This window comes from Bufo bufo, chromosome 2 (assembly GCF_905171765.1).
Source record: "Bufo bufo chromosome 2, aBufBuf1.1, whole genome shotgun sequence".
Classification (NCBI taxonomy): domain Eukaryota; kingdom Metazoa; phylum Chordata; class Amphibia; order Anura; family Bufonidae; genus Bufo; species Bufo bufo.
In genome coordinates, this window is record NC_053390.1 from 494,742,213 (window position 1) to 494,761,964 (window position 19,752).

A 19,752-nucleotide genomic window follows, 5' to 3' on the forward strand; every position below is an offset into this window, starting at 1 on the left:
ACCCAGTGGATGACTCACAGAGCATGTAGGATTTGATGCCAAACCGCGCTCTTTTGGATGCAATGTACTGTATCCAGCTTAGGCGTCCCTTGTAGGTAATCAAACTTTCATCTACGCTGACGTCCCTTTCTGGCACGTAGATCCGCTGGAAATTTGTCACAATAATTTGCCATACCTCCCAAATTTTTTTTTGTTTGGCGCAGGATGTGTGGCCTCATCAATTTCTTCATTGTTCCTGAAGTGGAAATACTTCATGATTAAGGAAAACCGGTATTCTGACATCACGGTGCCAAAAAAATGGAGTGGCCAGTAACTTATTGGTGGTCCAGTACCATTTCTGGAGCGGTTTCCCCATCACCCCCGGAAGAATGATGAGTCCCAGAAACTGCCACATGTCCTCTTTGGTCACCAGTTCCCACTTTCTGCTTCTGGAAAACGTGGCATGCAGCGTAGCGGATTGCTGCTCTTGGTAGCGATTTGTCTCCGTGACAATTTTTTCAATTACCTCCTCAGTGAGGAATAGATACAGGTATGCCAGAGGGTTGTCACGCTCAACATCTACCTTCATCCCAGGTGATCCAGTGAACGGGAATCTTGGGGGCGCTACCTGGTCCGTATTGCAGTCAATAGGGCACCAAGTGCGCACATGGCTGAGGTCAGGTGCAGGATCATTGCCGTTGTCACTAGCAAGATCAGTGTCAGTGTCAGACAACAAATCTCCCCACAACTCACTATCGCTCAGTTCTGTGAGCACCTCCGTGTCACTGTCGCTGTCACTCAACTGGTCCAAAAGCGCTTTTGTAGTAAAGTTGCGCTTTTTTGATGCCATGTTATAAATATTTTATGCGCATAAATGACAGTAAAATGGCAGGCAAGGTGCACTGTAAAGTGATCAAGTGTCAGATCTGAGGTGATACAGTGTAATCCTCTCAGATTATAATGTATAACCTCTTTTATGTGAGTGTGTCACTATGTTTATGTCACTTTTGAATTCCCCGCCCAGTTCTGCTCCCATGCGCCGCTGCTGCTCGCAGGGAACGGAACCAAGAAGTCAGATGCCGGCGATCACCCCACAGCGTGACTCGGGGTTAATTTTCGCTGCCAGGAGCGGTAACCCTGAGTCACGCTCGGGGTAACATTGCAGAGCTGTCAGCGGAGTCCCCTTACCTTCTCCTGGCGATCCAGGGATGTCCTCCACTGTGATCGCCGGCCGGCATCTGACTTCTTGGTTCCGTTCCCTGCAAGCAGCAGCGGCGCATGGGAGCGGAACTGGGCGGGGAATTCAATAGCGCCAGGAAGGTTAAAATCGCAGAAAATTCCTTTAAAGGGTTTCTATCACTTCATATGACATAATTAGCTGGCAGACACTAGCGATCTGCTAGTGTCTGCTCTGGCCAACCATCCTACTATAATCACTTGTGGGGCAGCGGTTTTGCTAAAAAACTAACTTTTATAAATATGCTAATGAGCCTCTAGGTGCTATGTGGGCGTCATTAGCACCTAGAGGCTCCGTCTACCTTCATACACAGCGGCCGCCCAGCACGTCCCTCCAGCCCGCCCATGTCCTCCTCCGTGTGACGCAGCGGCCGAATTCTCGCGCATGCGCCGTGCGCGGCTGTATTCGGCGCATTAGAGATGTCTGAGCTCGGAGCGGTCAGACATTCAATGCGCATGCTCGGCTGTATTCGGCGCATGCGCATTGAATGTCTGACCGCTCCGAGCTCAGACATCTCTAATGCGCCGAATACAGCCGCGCACGGCGCATGCGCGAGAATTCGGCCGCTGCGTCACACGGAGGAGGACATGGGCGGGCTGGAGGGACGTGCTGGGCGGCCGCTGTGTATGAAGGTAGACGGAGCCTCTAGGTGCTAATGACGCCCACATAGCACCTAGAGGCTCATTAGCATATTTATAAAAGTTAGTTTTTTAGCAAAACCGCTGCCCCACAAGTGATTATAGTAGGATGGTTGGCCAGAGCAGACACTAGCAGATCGCTAGTGTCTGCCAGCTAATTATGTCATATGAAGTGATAGAAACCCTTTAAAATACATAGAGAATGTGTCATCTTTAACCTTATGATTTAACTTTATCCCAACCAGTGCTGTACATGTATGGCGCTGGTCGTGACTTTAAAGATGGCGCCCGCTTGCAAGCACGGCAAGTTCCATAGCCGCCGGGTGCCTGCTGTTTCATACAGTAGACACCTGCAGCTAATGTCCGAGACCGGCGGTAATGCCGCTCATGGACTTTTAGCCCATCAGAACAATCAATCACGCCCCTTTCCCCAAAATGAAAATAAAAACAACATAAAAAATACACATCATGGGCATAGCCGCATGTGAAAATGTCTGTACTATTAAAATATTAAAATATTTATCCCATACGGAAAACGGCAAAACTGTAAAAATGGCAGATTTGCTGTTTTTTTGGTCTCTTCTCCTCCCACAAAAATTAAATAAAAAGCAATGAATGAAAAGTACAGATCGCCCCGCAAAAAGTGAGCTCAGAAACAGTTCCATACATATAACAATATAAAAAGTTATAAGGGTTTAGAATATGGCGATGAAAAGAAAAAAAAAAATTCAAGGTTTTTATTTCTTTTTCAGTATTAAAACACAAGAAAAGCTATCGATATTGTAAGGGATTGCTCTCTCAAACAGGGCGGCGATGACCGATTCCTTCTCAGACAACGGGATTCAAGTCCAACTGGTGCTTTATTCTGGCACTTCAGCACCAACACAAACATAAACCATAATAAACACCTGCCTTTCTGGGCTCTACCTATTACATGTGTCATCTCTATTTCACCTATAGAGCACAGTTCACAAACAAGGTATCAGGTTCCGACACTCAGCAGGTCAGCTCATCAGGCACAGTCCCACACAGGGGAGAGATCCGGCTTCACACAACCTCGTGGGCCCTCAGCCCTCCTGGCTGAGACCACACAGAGCCTCTGCAGGCTTTCCCCTCTCTAGGGTCACTTCCTCTCCCCTGGACTTCTACACTGAGGGTTGGTTTATCCCTCAGTGATTAAAGCCAGCTGGCCTCACCTGTGGTGGAATACGGGTGTGGACTAAAATAATCCACCCCCTCTACACCTCTATCATGTATGAGGCCTGTAACTGCCTCTCAGTATGTAATATTGCCATAATCGTACTGACCTAGAGAATGAAAGTAACTGGTCAGTTTTACCATATAGGAAGCGCTGTAAAAACAAAACCCATAAAACTGTTGAGGAATTGTATATTTTTTTCTAATTGCACCACATTTGGATTTTTTCCCCCGCTCTCCACTATATCGTATGCAGTATTAGATTGTGGAATTAGAAAGTGCAACTTGTCTGTTAAAAAACAAGGCTATGTGAACAGAAAAATAAAAAAGTTATGGCCCCAGAAAGGCAGGGAGTGAAAAACTTAAATGCAAAATCGAAAAAACCCCAGGGCTGAAAAGATTAACTGTTCACAGTAACAGTAATTTTTACCAGAGGTGCCCAAACATTTGCATGCCACTTTAAGTATACACTACTCACAAAAAGTTAGGGATATTTTGCTTGTGGGTGAAATTTCAGGATGAACCTAATATGTTTCATAAAAATCGCCCAATAAATTTCCTGGTTCAATTAGAATTGGTAATTAAACAGTCCTCCTCATTATGCTGTTCACATCTTGACATCATGAGACCAAGACAACATCAAACAATTTATTGTCAGTACCTCGCCATTGCTAGGCTTCAAGTAGGATGTTCTCAGACGGAAGTGGCCACTGAGCTTAGAGTGTCACAGAGTGTCATAAGCAGGTTGCAACAGAGATACAGAGAGATTGGAAGAGTCACAGAAAGGCATAGAACGGGACGTCCTTTGACCACATCCCACACTGATTACTGCTTCATTGTGAACAATGCCCTGCGGAACCGGATCATGAATGCCACAAAACTCCAGGCACATATAAGGGAGGTGAGAGGCACCCAAGTGTCATGTCTGACCATTCAAAACCGTTTACATCAGAGTGGTCTGCATGCTGGACGACCTGCAAAGGTACCTGACCACATCACCAGGCACAGGCTTTATCGTCTTGCATGGGCCAGGGGGCATGTACGCTGGATGAGGGACCAGTGGGCCCCAGTGCTGTTCACTGATGAAAGTTGATTCACACTGAGCAGACATGATGACAACGATGTTGGAGACATCAAGGAGAGCGCTATGCATCAGCCACTGTTGTCACCAGACGAGCCTTTTGTGGTGGTGTTGTTACAGTGTGGGCAGATGTGTCTAGTCAATATAGAACTGCCATACACTTTGTGAATGGTACAGTGACAAGCCCATACTAGTTTAGTAACATCATTAATTCAGTTATTGTTTTATCACTAACCCTTCTTGCTCTCAAGGAATTGAGTCACACCATTGTCTGCATACCAATCCACAAGTGGTTAATCAGACATCTTTAATCTGTGCCATCAGCACTAAAGCTCCGCTCACCTAAGCTCTGGAAACAGAAGAGAGTACGTCCTGCAAAGAGCAGGAGTAAAAGTGTCTCTTGCATGCTCTGCTCCTTGGGGTACCAGTGCCTCTAATCAGACTGTACTTTCCAAACAAAAGCTTCTAAAGAAGAAAGAAGCCTTGACTAGGATGGGTACTATTGGCCTGTCGCTAGAAGATCTGCCTATTTAAAATAAACTACAGCCCAGCAATCAGAACCAAGGTGGTGCAAGAAATACCCGTGAGGGCAAAAAAAGAAACAGTACCCCACTGGAAGTTCCTGGCTGCCGCCATCTTGGAAATAGGTGCATGGAACCACTACACAGATCCAGCAATACAGGAAGCAAAAACCAAGTGCCAGCTGATCTGAGTGATTACCTCTGGGGTTACTTACCATAATAAGACTGAGGCTATCACTAACATTGCTGTGGACCTCTGCCATCCTAATTGTGCTGCAGCCGCAACTCTTAACGGGACAACCCACCATGTATGCTGCTGTTGCCCATGGCAATTTATCACAAAATCACACAATTGCTTCCTAATGACCTGAGTAATCAGGAAACCACATCATTAACCATGTCTGACAGCAAGAACATTCAGCTAAGCTGCAACAATCCTGCAAATACTGCTGCAACTTCAAAGGCTATACCATGCTATTTTGGAGCACTATGGCTTCCACAGTCCTTGCCATATTTTACTGACCAGTGAAATTTTTTTATCTACTTTCAAGACATAACCCGTATCCACAGACCAGAAAGTACAAATTCTAATTGAAACTAGAAGGAGCTGCACTCTGTGAGGTAAAATCCTGGCACAGTCAGAGAAAAGGACCGTAGAGCAAATCCTTGACAAAATCAGCACAACCTTTGAGACTAGAACTGCTTCGGAAATGTGAATGCAGTTCTTTGGCAAAATACAAAATCCGGGGGATTCACCCAGAGACTTTGTATTATCCTTGCAAGAGGCCATGAGGGCCATTGTTCACATAGACCCTGGCGAGGCCAAGAACCGAGACCAAATCTTAAGGGGACAGTTCATAAAAGGTGCTGCTGCAGAGACTCTGAAAAGCCAAATGTTGTCAATCCAGCTCTCAGACACCCCCTTCCTAGACTACAAGTCATGCTCCATCAATATCCTGAGGATGGACCGCAAGCCTGAATCTGCCAAGAACAGCAATCAACTGTCTAATCTTGTTCCTGCAGAAACCAGTCATGCCATCAAGCAAGGGTCCAAAGCTCCTGTTCTAGATGCTGTTGCTGCCCTGACCAAGTCTGCCTCCTAGCAGAAACATGGAAAAGATTCCTAAACAACTAGAGCAGTTAGAACAGTATCCACTAACAGAGAGAGAAGCTCTGCACCCTAGGATCCATCCTCCTTCTGGTGGCAAAGAAAACTATAAGGTAGGCTGGATACAGACTGGTACCAGTCCAAGAAATCTATCTGCAGCTACTGCCACAAATGTGGACACACTGAAAGGATGTTCTGGCATTTAAAAGGTCATGCCCCAAGGCCAGTAACCTCCCCTTGGGAAGAAGAATGGCAGGTCCAGAAGAACCAGGTTGGATGCCCAGGCAGTGGGACCCTTTCCTGAAGTCGTCCGCCATATCAATGGAGTTCCTTTTGCTGCCCTGCTAGATACTGGTTCACAAGTCACCACCATACAGCAGGCTGCATGTAAAAAGTGCTGGGAAAAGTGAACTGGCTGACCTGTTACATGTGCGCTTGGCAGCTGAAGGCATCTTTGTTGGTCCCATGTTCATATGTGCCCGCATTGCATTGTGATTTTTGATCACATGCTGTATCAACCATAATACAAGTAGTGTGCCTGCAAGTTTTTGCGATTTGGCTGTATTTTTTATAGCCAAATCACAGCACTAGCTTGACTTGCAGATAAGTCACAGAAATGTCACACGACTAGTTGTCGTGTGACATGCTTCACCATATTTCCGCAGCCTTATAGCAGATTGCACTTGTGTGCCTCCACATAACTTTGGCACTTCCTCCAGCGGTTCAGAGATACTGTAAAACGCTGGTCTTAATAAATGAGCCCCTTAAGGTTGTAGCAAAAACAGCAGACTCAATGTCCCAATTTATGTCAAGGTAGTTAAAATCCCCCATTATAGGGACCCAGTTATTGTTTGCTGCCTTTCTAATTTGTTGCAACATTTCATTCTTGGCATTTATCATTATCACCTGCTCCAAGTATATTAACCCATAAGGACTCCACACTATCAGTTCCCTCTCAATGCTGTCATTTAGCACTTTTTCAAATAGACACCCCTTTATATTTTGTGTCCTTTTTAAATACAGCATAACCCTCTTCATTTGTTACCCAGTCATAGCTTTCATCCAGCCTTGTTTCCTTTATGCCCACTACATCATAATCTATGTCTGCCTTTAAAACTTCCAGTTATTTGTGAGACTCCTTGAAATCAGCTCTGCTTTTCTTGTGTGCGCATTGTACATTTTCCTCACTAACCTCAGCCCCCACTAAATCCCCAGTGTCCCCTCCTACAGTGGGATGCGAAAGTATGGGCAACCTTGTTAATCGTCATGATTTTCCTGTATAAACCGTTGGTTGTTTTCGATAAAAAATGTCAGTTAAATATATCATATATAAGACACACACAGTGATATTTGAGAAGTGAAATGAAGTTTATTGGATTTACAGAAAGTGTGCTAAAATTGTTTAAACAAAGTTAGGCAGGTGCATAAATTTGGGCACCACAAAAAAGAAATGAAATCAATATTTAGTAGATCCTCCTTTTGCAGAAATTACAGCCTCTAAACGCTTCCTGTAGGTTCCAATGAGAGTCTGGATTCTGGTTGAAGGTATTTTGGACCATTCCTCTTTACAAAACATCTTTAGTTCATTCAGGTTTGATGGCTTCCGAGCATGGACAGCTCTCTTTAAGGGTCCATTCACACGTCCGTTGTTTCTTTCCTGATCTGTTCGGTTTTTTGCTGAACAGATCTGGAAAAGATCTGGACCCATTTATTTTCAATGGGTCCTGAAAAAAAATCAGACATTGAGCTGTCCGTTTTTTTTCAGGACCCATTGAAAATGAATGGGTCCAGATCTGGTCCAGATCTGTTCAGCAAAAAACGGAACAGATCAGGAAAGAAACAACGGACGTGTGAATGGACCCTAAGTCACACCACAGATGTTTTGTAAAGAGGAATCGTCCAAAATAGCTTCAACCAGAATCCAGACTCTCATTGGAACCTACAGGAAGCGTTTAGAGGCTGTAATTTCTGCAAAAGGAGGATCTACTAAATATTTATTTCATTTCTTTTTTGTGGTGCCCAAATTTATGCACCTGCCTAACTTTGTTTAAACAATTATAGCACACTTTCTGTAAATCCAATAAACTTCATTTCACTTCTCAAATATCACTGTGTGTGTCTCCTATATGATATATTTAACTGACATTTTTTATCGTAACAACCAACGATTTATACAGGAAAATCATGACGATTAACAAGGTTGCCCAAACTTTCGCATCCCACTGTATATCTCACTCTGTATCTACTCTACCTACATCAATTTTTGTATGACCATCCTCTCTCCCGCAAGATCATAGTTTAAAAGCTCCTCCAGCCATCTAACCATTCTTTCCCCCACCACAGCTGGATGAACCAACACCCTTCCTGTACCAATTTATTTTCCCACTTAATTTACCCTCTAAATTTCTGCTGTCTGGACTGGAACCTCTCTCCTAATTCTCTCAAATCTTTTTTAAGGACCTTTCATCCCCCACTGACTGTCATTTCTACCATTGTGTACCACAACAGCTGGGACTTCCCCAGTCACACCCAGCAATCTATCCTCTGCGATATGCTGAATCTACGCACACACAGAAGAAAATACACTGTTCTGCATTCACAACTTTGGCGACAGATGACGCTGTCTGTTCCCTACCAGCATCTGCCTGACCTTTGCTGCACACCTCTCCCCATCCTTCCTACAGCAGTCATGCTCCTTGTTACTGGCCCTGGGTTTGCATCTCTCATAATATATATATATATCCCTACCTCTTCTCCTAAGGGCACAATCACATGACAGTATGGTCACAGTGCCCACATTGAGGACCACTTTTTTGTGCAGTGGAGGCATGGATGGGAAGCCCACGCAAACACTCAGAAGCCTCCGCACTGCAAAAGATAGGACATGTCCAATCTTTTGCTGTATTTTGTGGATTGCGGACCCATTCAAATTAATGGGTCCGCACCACAGCATGGAATTCACACGACCGGTGCCCGTGCATTGCAGACTGATATTTGTGGTCCACAGCATGGTGACCATACGGTCATGTGAATGATCCCTACTGGTTATACAACTACTGATCTCAATGTCCTGATCTTGCTCTCTTCCACCCACCTCTATTTCACTGACCCCAGTGTGCAGTTAGGTCTAAACCTATATTCAGGTTTGCAGGGCTTCTGAGTGATGTAAGTGCTGTTGCATATTTAATTGCAAAACCTGGACTTCCAAATACACATCAATGCATTTAGTGCAGATTTACATACCACCCAAAGAGCAAGACTATCAACTGTAAACTGTGTGCTGGGACAACATTATATATTTTTTTACACTAAGCCATCCCTCTAACTCCACCCAATGCTTATCTATACACGACCAATCCCATTAGTGCCCCCACATGGTAATTATTTCTCCTTAGTGCCTCCACACTAAAAATATTCCCCCTTAGTGCCCTAAACAGTAGTTATGTACCTACACAGTAGTTATGTACCCACACAGTAGTTATGCCCCCTTTGTGCCCCTCACAGTAGTTATGCCTTCTTAGTGCCCCCACACAGTAGTTATGCCCCCATTGTGCCCCCACACAGAGAATGTATGCTCCTATAGTGCCCCCACATAGTATTAAAACATTTTAAGTTGTGGTTGTAGCAATTTGTGGCATAAAATATCCACTAACTCCAATGAGACCAATTCAGAAGATCTGAAACCTTGAAAACATTTTAAGCAACAGTTGGAGACATCACTTATCATGTTGCATATTATCATATTACTCATTTTCTTATAACTGAAAGGGAATGCATCTTCAGAAAACAACCTATTGTTTAATCCCTTCCCGACTCCCATACGGTTATATGCGTGCTATCTGCACATACCCCATGCAGATAGCACGTATATAAATGCAAAGCACTTGGATTAAAACATCTACCCCTGCACTGCTGATGTTATGGATAGTGTAGAGTCCAGTAATGCCGGCAGTCTGAACAGACTAACCAATCAGAGCGATCGACGACAAGGGAACACTCTGATTGGTTAGTCTGTGCAGACTAACCAATCGGATTGCTGCAGTGTAAAAGTGCCATTTTCAGGCTCTGATCTGCACTCTGCAGATCAGAGCCTGAAATCAGGTAGTGTGTGCTCCGTGCCCCCAATATGTGAGGCCCCTGCTCCGATCTGTGCGCCCTGCCTCCAGCTTTGCCGGTCGTGCACTGTGTATGTGCCGGCAACTGTGCCCGCCTGCCCCCATCCATGGGCTCTGCCATCTGTGTCCCCTCCCCAGCCCTCATCTTTGCCCCCTATGTGCGGTTCCCCTGCTGTATATGATGGCCGGGGCTCTGTTCCTGAGCCGCCACCATCAGCAGCAAGTGTCAGCTGTATGCTGACACTCTGCTGTAACCCCTTAGATGCCGCTGTCAGTGGCATCCAAGGGTTTAACAAAGGGAGGGTGCTCCCTCTCTAAAACATCGGTCTGCCGTGCTGCGATGGCAGCGGCCCGATGGTTGCCATGGCAACTGGACGCCTTGCAAAGGCGTCCAGTGTTGCCATCTATCAGTGTAAAACTGATAGTATTATACTTTGCAATGCAAGAGCATTGCAAAGTATAGTACAGCCATTAAGCCCCAGTGGATCTTCAAGATCCAAGTGGCACTTAATAGAAAAAAAAAAGTGTGAAAATAAAAAAGTTTAAAATAAAAGTAATAAACATTTAAAAAAGTAGATTAAAAATAAAATAAATTGCCTTTTCCCCATCCGTTCATTTATAAGAGATTAGAATTATTATTATTTTTTTTAAACTACACATAATTGGTATCGCCGCATCTGTAATAACCTGATCTATTAAATGATCATGGTACCAATCCTGCATGGTGAACGCTGTAAAAAAATAAACAATGGCAGAATTGCTGTTTTTTTGCTTCACCTCCCAAAAATATTTAATAAAAAGTGATCAAAAAGTCATATGTATCTCACAAATAATATAAATTAAAACTACAGCCTATCCTGCTAAAAATGAGCCCTCATACAACTATGTTTACGGAAAAATAAAAATGTTATGGGATTTAGATTTTGGTGATGCAAAAAAAAAAAGTTTAATAAAAAGTGATTTTATGATTGGTGGTAGAAAATGAAAAAAACTATACATTTTTGGTGTCGCCATAACCATATCATCCCACAGAATAAAATTATCATATCAAATATACCACATGGAGAACCCCATAAAAAATAAAAAACACTGACAGAAATGCAATTTTTCCTTCACCTCCTAAAAAAATTGATAAAAAGCAATCAAAAAGTCATATGTACCCCAAAATAGTACCATTTAAAACTAAAGCTCATCCGGAAAAAAATGAGCCCCCACACAGCTCAGTCAACAAAAAATTAAAAAAGTTATAGCCTTAAAATCTATTTCAGCAAATTTCATGTTAGAAAATGCAGATGCCGCTCCTTTCCTTTTTAATTCTGCCGTCTGCTCATACAGCAGTTTACAACCACATGGGGTGTTGCCGTATTCAGGAGAATATAGGTAGCAAATTATGGGGTGCATTTTCTCCTGTTATCTCTTGTTAAAGTGAAAAATTTGGGCTTTTTGGTGATTTTTTCTTGTAAAAAATAAAAATTTTCATTTTCACAGCCATGTGTTTTTAAATATTATGAAACGCCTCTGAGGTAAAAGTGGTCAATAAACCCCTTAATGAGTTATTTAAGGGGTGTAGTTTCCAAAATTGAGTAACTTTTGGACGGTTTCTACTGTAGGGGTGCCTTATTGTGCCTTCAAATATGACATGACACTCAAAAGCTATTCCAGCAAATCTGCTCTCCAAAAACCATATGTTGCTCCTTTCCTTCTGAACCCTGCCATGCACCATTCAGCTGTTTGCGAACATAAATGGGGTGTTTCTGTAAACTGCAGAATCAGGGTGTAACGGATCTCCTAGCACCCCGACTGGGTACTTCCATTGATGGATGCTCCTAGTGCTTCCCGAGGGCTCCAAGCACTTTCCTCGACACCATAACCACCACAGACCCCACAAACCGCCGCAGATTGGTCTCGCCGTCCCCCACCCACGCTGGACCCAAGACCGGGCTTCAGCTTCCAGTGGGTGAACCTCTCCTAAATCCAGAGAGCAGGAACCAGGAACAAGCTCTTACAAGAGCTTATACTCAGGGGAGTATTGTGATATAGCAATCCCCAAGAGTGTAGTTATCCCATCCCCCAAACATGAGCCAAGACTTCATGAAGGGGTAAAGCAGGTCTGTTTAATGAGCACAAAGGCATTTCTTATATACAGTTTTCACTACAAGGTTACCACCCACGTGGACCTTGTGGAGTACAGGACACAAAGTCACAACAGCCAATCAACACAGTATTGTACAGTTAGACACTCCCAGCTAATGTACACAAACCCCCTTCCTTCTGTGATACAATTAACAAAATACAATGGGCATTGTCTGTGACGCAATCAACAAAAAACAATGGGCATTATCTGTGACGCAATGAACAAAATACAATGGGCACATCCCCTGATTCATCTGGGTGAACAAACTATCCAAAAATCACCCAGATCGGTTCAGGGGTTCTGGAATTTCCTGGAAGTCTTATTTGTGCCTCACCATGCACATGGTCCCATGCCCAAAATAGTTCCATACACTCGACAGCAAAACATAGCTGGATATTTTAAGATGGCCGCCGCCACATGTTCGAATCTGTTCATGTTAAAAGTCAAAGGGGCAGAAACAGTGCCTTTAAAATCCAATATGCTCAAATAGTGTCCCAGGGGCCATAGTCACAGTGCAAGAGGCTGGCAAGCAGGCCTCTCTAAATCCCAGTTACGAAGGTGCTTTTGTCACACAGGGTAATAAAAATTAGGGTTCATTTTTTGTTAACCCTTGCTGTGTTATAGAAAAAAATTGGATTAAAATTCTGCACAAAAACTGAATATTGTAAATTTCACCTCCATTTTTGTTTAATTCTTATGGTTAACATAGTTTGGTTACCATAGTTTGTAAAACCAGTTTTAAGTAATTTGAGTGGTGTAGTTTCTAAAATGGGGTCAAAGTGACTTCAGAACTGAATTGGTCCTTGAAAAAGTCGGTTTTGAAAATTTTATAGAAAAGTTGAAAAATGTCTTTAATTTTCCAAATTTCATCTTTATTTTAAAGTGTCATAATAGGTGCCACTTGGTCTGTACAGATCACCATTCATATCTTATTATTTTTCTATACAGTTCACAGAGCCTGCCTAAAAAGCTCAGCCCATAGGTCCCCTCCTGTCCATTGTGCCTATGACCCATGATGGCTGTTGCAAAGCATATCTTAAATGCTGTTAAGAAAAACTCAGACAAAATGTCCCATACTCTTGTACAGGAAATAAAAAAAATCTGCAGTCAGAAAATAAAAACAGATTACAAAAAAAGGATAATGTGTCGAGATATGGTTTTAACTTGATAAAAAAAAGTGTCAGTATATCCCCCCCCCCCCAAAAAAAAAAAATATTTTAATTACATATTAATGTTGCTACTGTTTTTTTTTTTTCATTATTTTACAGGACTCTGAAGACTTTTTTAACCCTAATTGTTCTTTCTGGAGCTATTCAAAGGCCAACCTGTCCGGTCATTGGTCAACTCAAGGTTGCAGACTAATAATGACCAACAGAACACATACAAAGTGTTCTTGTAATCATTTAACTAACTTTGCTGTGCTCATGGCTCATGTTACAATAAAGGTAAGTATTAGTTTTTAATTTCATAGCATAGTTAGTTTAGAAGAAACTGTTTTAACAAATGTTTAAAAAAAATGCACATTTACATATGACAGACAATGATATGTTTGACATTAAAGATATATTTGACAACTAATGCCTAGTGCCTAGTTTTCTAAAAACATGAGCTTTGGTTTGTTTGCTTTTCTATCTCCTCTCCATGTCTGACTAAATGTATCAAATAAAAACATAATGGGAGAAATAGCCTCTCTGGGATTAGAAATAAGAAGCAATACAGTATGTTATTCACAAAAGCCAGTGTTTTAATAGATTTTTGACCGTCTGAAGTACCCTGAAAAGATGGCAGTGCCTCCAGAGCTCTTAGAAAACGATCAAGTGCTACATTAAATAACAAGAGTGATGGTAGCCAACCATGCCTGGTACCTATGCAAATACTAAAAGGGTTTGAATGATGTCCAATAATACAAATTGTAATTTGTGGATTATTACAGTGGGGTACCTTCACTGAAGGCAGACCACATGACTGCTATGGGACTTGGGTAGGAAAGGACCTGCGCTGAACCTCCTTTCTTCCCAACATGAAAACACTGCATTTTCATTCAGCTACCACAAGGGAAAGCTCAGTGCAAAGAGATTATTACAGCAACTGTATACATTTCTAGTTCCCCCTAGTGGTGATTGCAGTGGTGATATAATATGTAAAGGGAAGCAGTTATGCTGTATGAGGGACATTTATCAATGCATTCATGCCAGTTGTCTGCGGTAAATACATTGAGAAATAGACTGTTCAGAAGCAATGCCTCCTTCACTTCCTCCGACATAGAAGTCAGTTAAAGTGTTGGAGGCCGAGAGCAACTTCTTTTTATTAGAATCTTTTTTTTTTTTATAAAAATTTCTTCCACAGAATAAAAAAACTATAAATTCATCAGAATTCTGAGGCATTGAACTTTATGTTCTGCATCACCTGGGTGTAGGGGCCCGATGAAATTTGTGTGCCTGGTTTATTATTAATGGTACCAATAAATCTAACTAAAGTGCTGAATAACCTATTAAGTCCACACAACACTGGTTTAAAGCCTTGCCAGCACCTAAACTGAGAGGGATATTTTCTTTCAATTCGTTTTGAAAGCTATGAACAATGCTACCCACGACAATATGTACAGGGTGGGCCATTTATATGGATACAACTTAATAAAATGGGAATGGTTGGTGATATTAACTTCCTGTTTGTGGCACATTAGTATATGTGAGGGGGGAAACTTTTCAAGATGGGTGGTGACCATGGCGGCCATTTTGAAGTCGGACATTTTGAATCCAACTTTTGTTTTTTCAATAGGAAGAGGGTCATGTGACACATCAAACTTATTGGGAATTTCACAAGAAAAACAATGGTGTGCTTGGTTTTAATGTAACTTTATTCTTTCATGAGTTTTTTACAAGTTTGTGATCACTTATAAAATGTGTTCAATGTGCTGCCCATTGTGTTGGATTGTCAATGCAACCCACTTCTCCCACTCTTCACACACTGATAGCAACACCGCAGGAGAAATGCTAGCACAGGCTTCTAGTATCCATAGTTTCAGGTGCTGCACATCTCGTATCTTCACAGCATAGACAATTGCCTTCAGATGACCCCAAAGATAAAAGTCTAAGGGGGTTAGATCGGGAGACCTTGGGGGCCATTCAACTGGCCCACGACGACCAATCCACTTTCCAGGAAACTGTTCATCTAGGAATGTTCGGACCTGACACCCATAATGTGGTGGTGCACCATCACATTATGGGTGTCAGGTCCGAGCATTCATAGATGAACAGTTTCCTGGAAAGTGGATTGGTCGTCGTGGGCCAGTTGAATGGCCCCCAAGGTCTCCAGATCTGACCCCCTTAGACTTTTATCTTTGGGGTCATCTGAAGGCAATTGTCTATGCTGTGAAGATACGAGATGTGCAGCACATGAAACTACGGATACTGGAAGCCTGTGCTAGCATTTATCCTGCGGTGTTGCTATCAGTGTCTGAAGAGTTGGAGAAGAGGGTTGCATTGACAATCCAACACAATGGGCAGCACATTGAACACATTTTATAAGTGGTCAGAAACTTGTAAATAACTCATGAAAGAATAAAGTTACGTTAAAACCAAGCACACCATTGTTTTTCTTGTGAAATTCCCAATAAGTTTGATGTGTCACATGACCCTCTTCCTATTGAAAAAACAAAAGTTGGATTCAAAATGGCCGACTTCAAAATGGCCACCATGGTCACCACCCATCTTGAAAAGTTTCCCCCCTCACATATACTTATGTGCCACAAACAGGAAGTTAATATCACCAACCATTCCCATTTTATTAAGGTGTATCCATATAAATGGCCCACCCTGTATATTGTTTGTAATACAGCGACAACAGGAAATAATATTGCAACATGTTTGCCATAAGTTTGGTGATAAGTAGAGGTGATCAATTTTCGGTTGGGGGGCGGGGCCTAAGCATGCCACTGTGAACATGCACCTTTCAGATCTCCCGGACCCTGGGCCTTCTTACCCATCGTTTTACAATACCCAGCTCGACTTATTTCTATGAGGAAGGATGGTCAGGTGTTTTAGTCGCCGTGGATCTCCTTATCTGGCTCCAGGACTGCGCACTGCGCGATACTTTAGCAAACTCCCAATCCCAACGCACAGTGCAGTGGAACCCAAGATGACGCCTGCAGGAGACTCAGCGGCAACAGCTCCAGGGCAGCAAGGCCGCACCTACCCGAATGGATCCCAGACCGCAGACCAGCAGACCTCTTTGCTTCCTGCACAAGCTATAAAGACCCTGGTGCTCCTGTCTTTGATGCCCCAAGGCGGATCGGCGACAGTAGAGAACCCTGCTCAAACGTCTGGCCTGGTGAGTGCTTCCCCGTCTGAAAACACCTTAGGCCCTCCGGTGCCAAGATCCCCTGTCCTGCCGAACTATATGTATGGAACTGAGGATATGGCCCCACAGTATGGCGACCTATCGTCATCACATGTAGCCCAGCCACGCTCTCTCTCCCCTACTGCAAGAGAATTTAGACGCAGACGGGCAGTAGACTCTCTAAGTGCCCAAAACGAAAGAATATCTGGTCCCTCTTAAGTAACCTACCTACTAAAAATTATAATGAAGCTATTATACTACTGGTCGAGTCTAAACAAGAGCAGGCTATCGCAGCGGTCAAGACAGACCTGATTTATATCTCTACTCAATTGACCAACCAGGTACAGGTTTCTTCTACTCTGGACTCCCGCCTCACTAAAGTTGAAGACACTCTAACCTTGCAGCGGTCCATCAACAGACACATGCTATTACAATTAGACGATCAGGAAAACAGAGGTCGGCATAATAACATTAAACTGCGCGGAGTCCCTGAGGAGGTGCCTGCAACTGACCTGCGCAAAGTGGTGTGCACCATTTTCAATACCCTTCTCACTAGACCGGCGGACGCAGCAGTAGAGCTGGACAGAGTACATAGAGTTCTGGGACCAAGGCGCCTAGATAACCCAGCACCCCAGGATGTTTTATGCAGGGTTCATTTCTTAGTGAGAAAGAGGAGATTCTACAACGGGCCTGGAGACAGGGTCCCATTATGTTTGCGAACGCTCAGATTTAACTTCTGCCAGATGTCTCGAGGTGGACCCTGACAATGAGACGTATTCTCAAGCCTCTTCTACAATCTATCACAAAAGCTGGGGCTCTCCTTCGCTCTGTATTCTCCAGACCAAGCTGAGGATCTAGCCCGGTTTTTGAAGTCCCTACCATCTTTTTCCGGTACTGGTTGGATTCCCCATTGTTGCTCCTCAGACACCTCTGCTTCCTCCGCGTGTCCGTGGTAGGCCCCCACGCTGACTCTCTACAGGGATACCGACATCTGAACAGGAGACCCGCATGGAAACTACTCTGGCGATTGAAGACTGTGGTTGATTCCTGTTGTCCTATACAGCGGGGACTAACCTGATGTTAACGTCTGCTCAGTTGAAGCTACCACTACTCATTAGCCGCTGGGCAGCCAATCTGCCCTCGATGATAGCTGTTTTTGCCTTCAGGTATGACCTGACCTCTTCCTGAGGTTTTCTGGTGTTCTGTTACATTTGGCCCAGGGGAAGGGAAGAAACCATATTTGCTTTTCCTCTCCCCACATAGAAACGCGACTCTCGGTCTGCTTAACTGTGGGCATCGGAAGGTTCGTCAAGTGTTTTTTCCCCCACAATTTTGGTTATATATTTATAATTTTTGTTAGTTTTTATTCCTTTAACTACTCCTTTTTTCTTACTCTACCCGCTCTAGATTAGATGGGTCGGGTATTTGGCTTACAAAGCTAACCTACTGTATATATCTCCTATTAGGTCAACCTTTGTGCGTCGTCTTCCCTAACCTCTTGTACTTACCTTCATCACTCCTTAACCCCACTCCCTCCCCCTCTTTCCCCCCTACTTCCGCAAGGGCACTCTACCCATTTTTAGATCACCCAGTCACCCAGACGCTTAACACAGTTGTTATTCTGTATCGAATTCAAGGGGGGTAAGCATACTAGTCTCCAGAACCACCCCATTGGAATTGGTAGATGTCCAGACAGATGATAATGGCAGGTACCTATTTGTAAAGGGTCATCTAGCCGGACATCTTTATGCCCTTGCCAATGTATACCTACCCAATACCAACCAACTTACGGCCTTAGCGGGAATACTGTCGAGACTTGATGGTTTTGCGGAGGGCACGCTACTGGTCGGGGGGAACTTAAATTTTGCCATAGACCCTTTGGTAGATGTTTCCAGAGGTGCCTCTCATTTGGCTTACTCCTATCTCCATCGCATCAAAGGTCTCCTTCACTAACGCCAACTGGTTGACGTGTGGAGGGCGGTAATCCGGATGTTAGGGATTATACCTACTTTTCTCCAGCAAGAGATGTGCACTCTAGGCTAGATTATTTCCTCATATGGCACTATGCGGTACCCCTCCTCGCCTTCCACTATTGATTCTATGACTTTTTCTGATCATGCTATGCTCCATGTTTCTCTGAGATCCCCCCTTCCTGCTCCTAAGTCTTGGCAGTGGCGAATGAATGAATCCCTGATACAGGATCTAGAAATCGCTCAAGATATCCATACGGTTCTCTCACATTACTTTGAAGAAAACCAAGTGAAGGAGACTTCTCCCCTGTCAATTTGGGCTGCTCATAAATGTGTGGTAAGGGGGGCACTCATTAAGCATGGGGCCAGATGCAAGAAAGAGTGAGCAGCAGAGATCTCCCAGCTTCTGGCGGAAGTCTCCCGCATGGAACATTTGCATAAACAATCTCATGCTTTAACCTCCCGTTCTGCCTTGCTAATGGCTAAGATGAAGCTTAAGGAGAAACTCGATATACGCACCAAAATCCTGTTAACTAGGGGCAGACGTCAATTCTTAGAATTTGGTAATAAATGTAGCAGGACACTAGCCTGGTCCTTACGAGAACAGAGAGTGAGAAACTATGTACCAGTGATTGCCACTCCACAGGGCCCCAAACTAAATTACCCAGGTAGGATAGCAGAGGCCTTTGCTCAATACTATCAGGCTTTATATAACTTACCTTTCTCAAACCCTGACAGCCCATCCCCAACATTAGCCATGTTCAAATACCTATCTGATTCAGGTCTCTCAAAATTCCACGGGAAGCCACCACGGACTTGAACAGACCAATATCGGCAACCCAGTAAAGCCCCTGGTCCAGATGGACTATCAGCCTCCTACTATAAAAAATACCTACCTCTTCTGAAGGCCCCGCTCACTAGGGCTTTGAACATGGTAGTAAAAGGAAGTCCACTCCCTAGAGATATGACACACGCAAAGTGGCCTGTGCAAGTTACCACCCTATCTCACTGCTAAATGTAGACCTCAAGTTGTTTGCAAAAATTCTAGCTACGTGCCTTGTCCCTCTCTTATCAGGTCAAATCCATAATTGACCAGGTGGGCTTCATCTCATCTAGAGAGGCTCACAACAATACCATTAAAGTGCTGAACCCGATCACCATGCTAAATTACAGCGCTCCTCTTTCTGTCTTTTGTCCACAGATGCCGAAAAGGCATTCGACAGAGTAAGTTGGCCATGGCTTTTCGCAGTCTTAAAGCATGTGGGCATAGGCGATTCCATGAGGGCCTGGATCCGTTCCCTCAATACCTCCGCCACTGCCTCCACGAAGGTTAATGGTGTTTTATCATCTGCTTTTGACACACGAAATGGGACACGTCAGGGTTGTCCTCTTTCTCCCTTGATTTTTGTTCTTACCCTAGAGCCTCTGCTCTGA

The 19,752-nt window shown here is 43.7% G+C and overlaps 1 protein-coding gene across 2 annotated transcripts in view; it reads left to right on the plus strand.

Moving 5' to 3' along the window:
* The window catches only part of ADGRL3 (adhesion G protein-coupled receptor L3), a 1,148,457-nt gene that overhangs the window by 650,562 nt on the left and 478,143 nt on the right, over nt 1-19,752 (plus strand). For both annotated transcript variants that reach the window (XM_040417792.1, XM_040417793.1), the window contains exon 14: nt 13,279-13,455. In XM_040417792.1, coding sequence (XP_040273726.1) covers nt 13,279-13,455 — 177 coding nt within the window. The remainder of the gene's footprint in view (nt 1-13,278; nt 13,456-19,752) is intronic.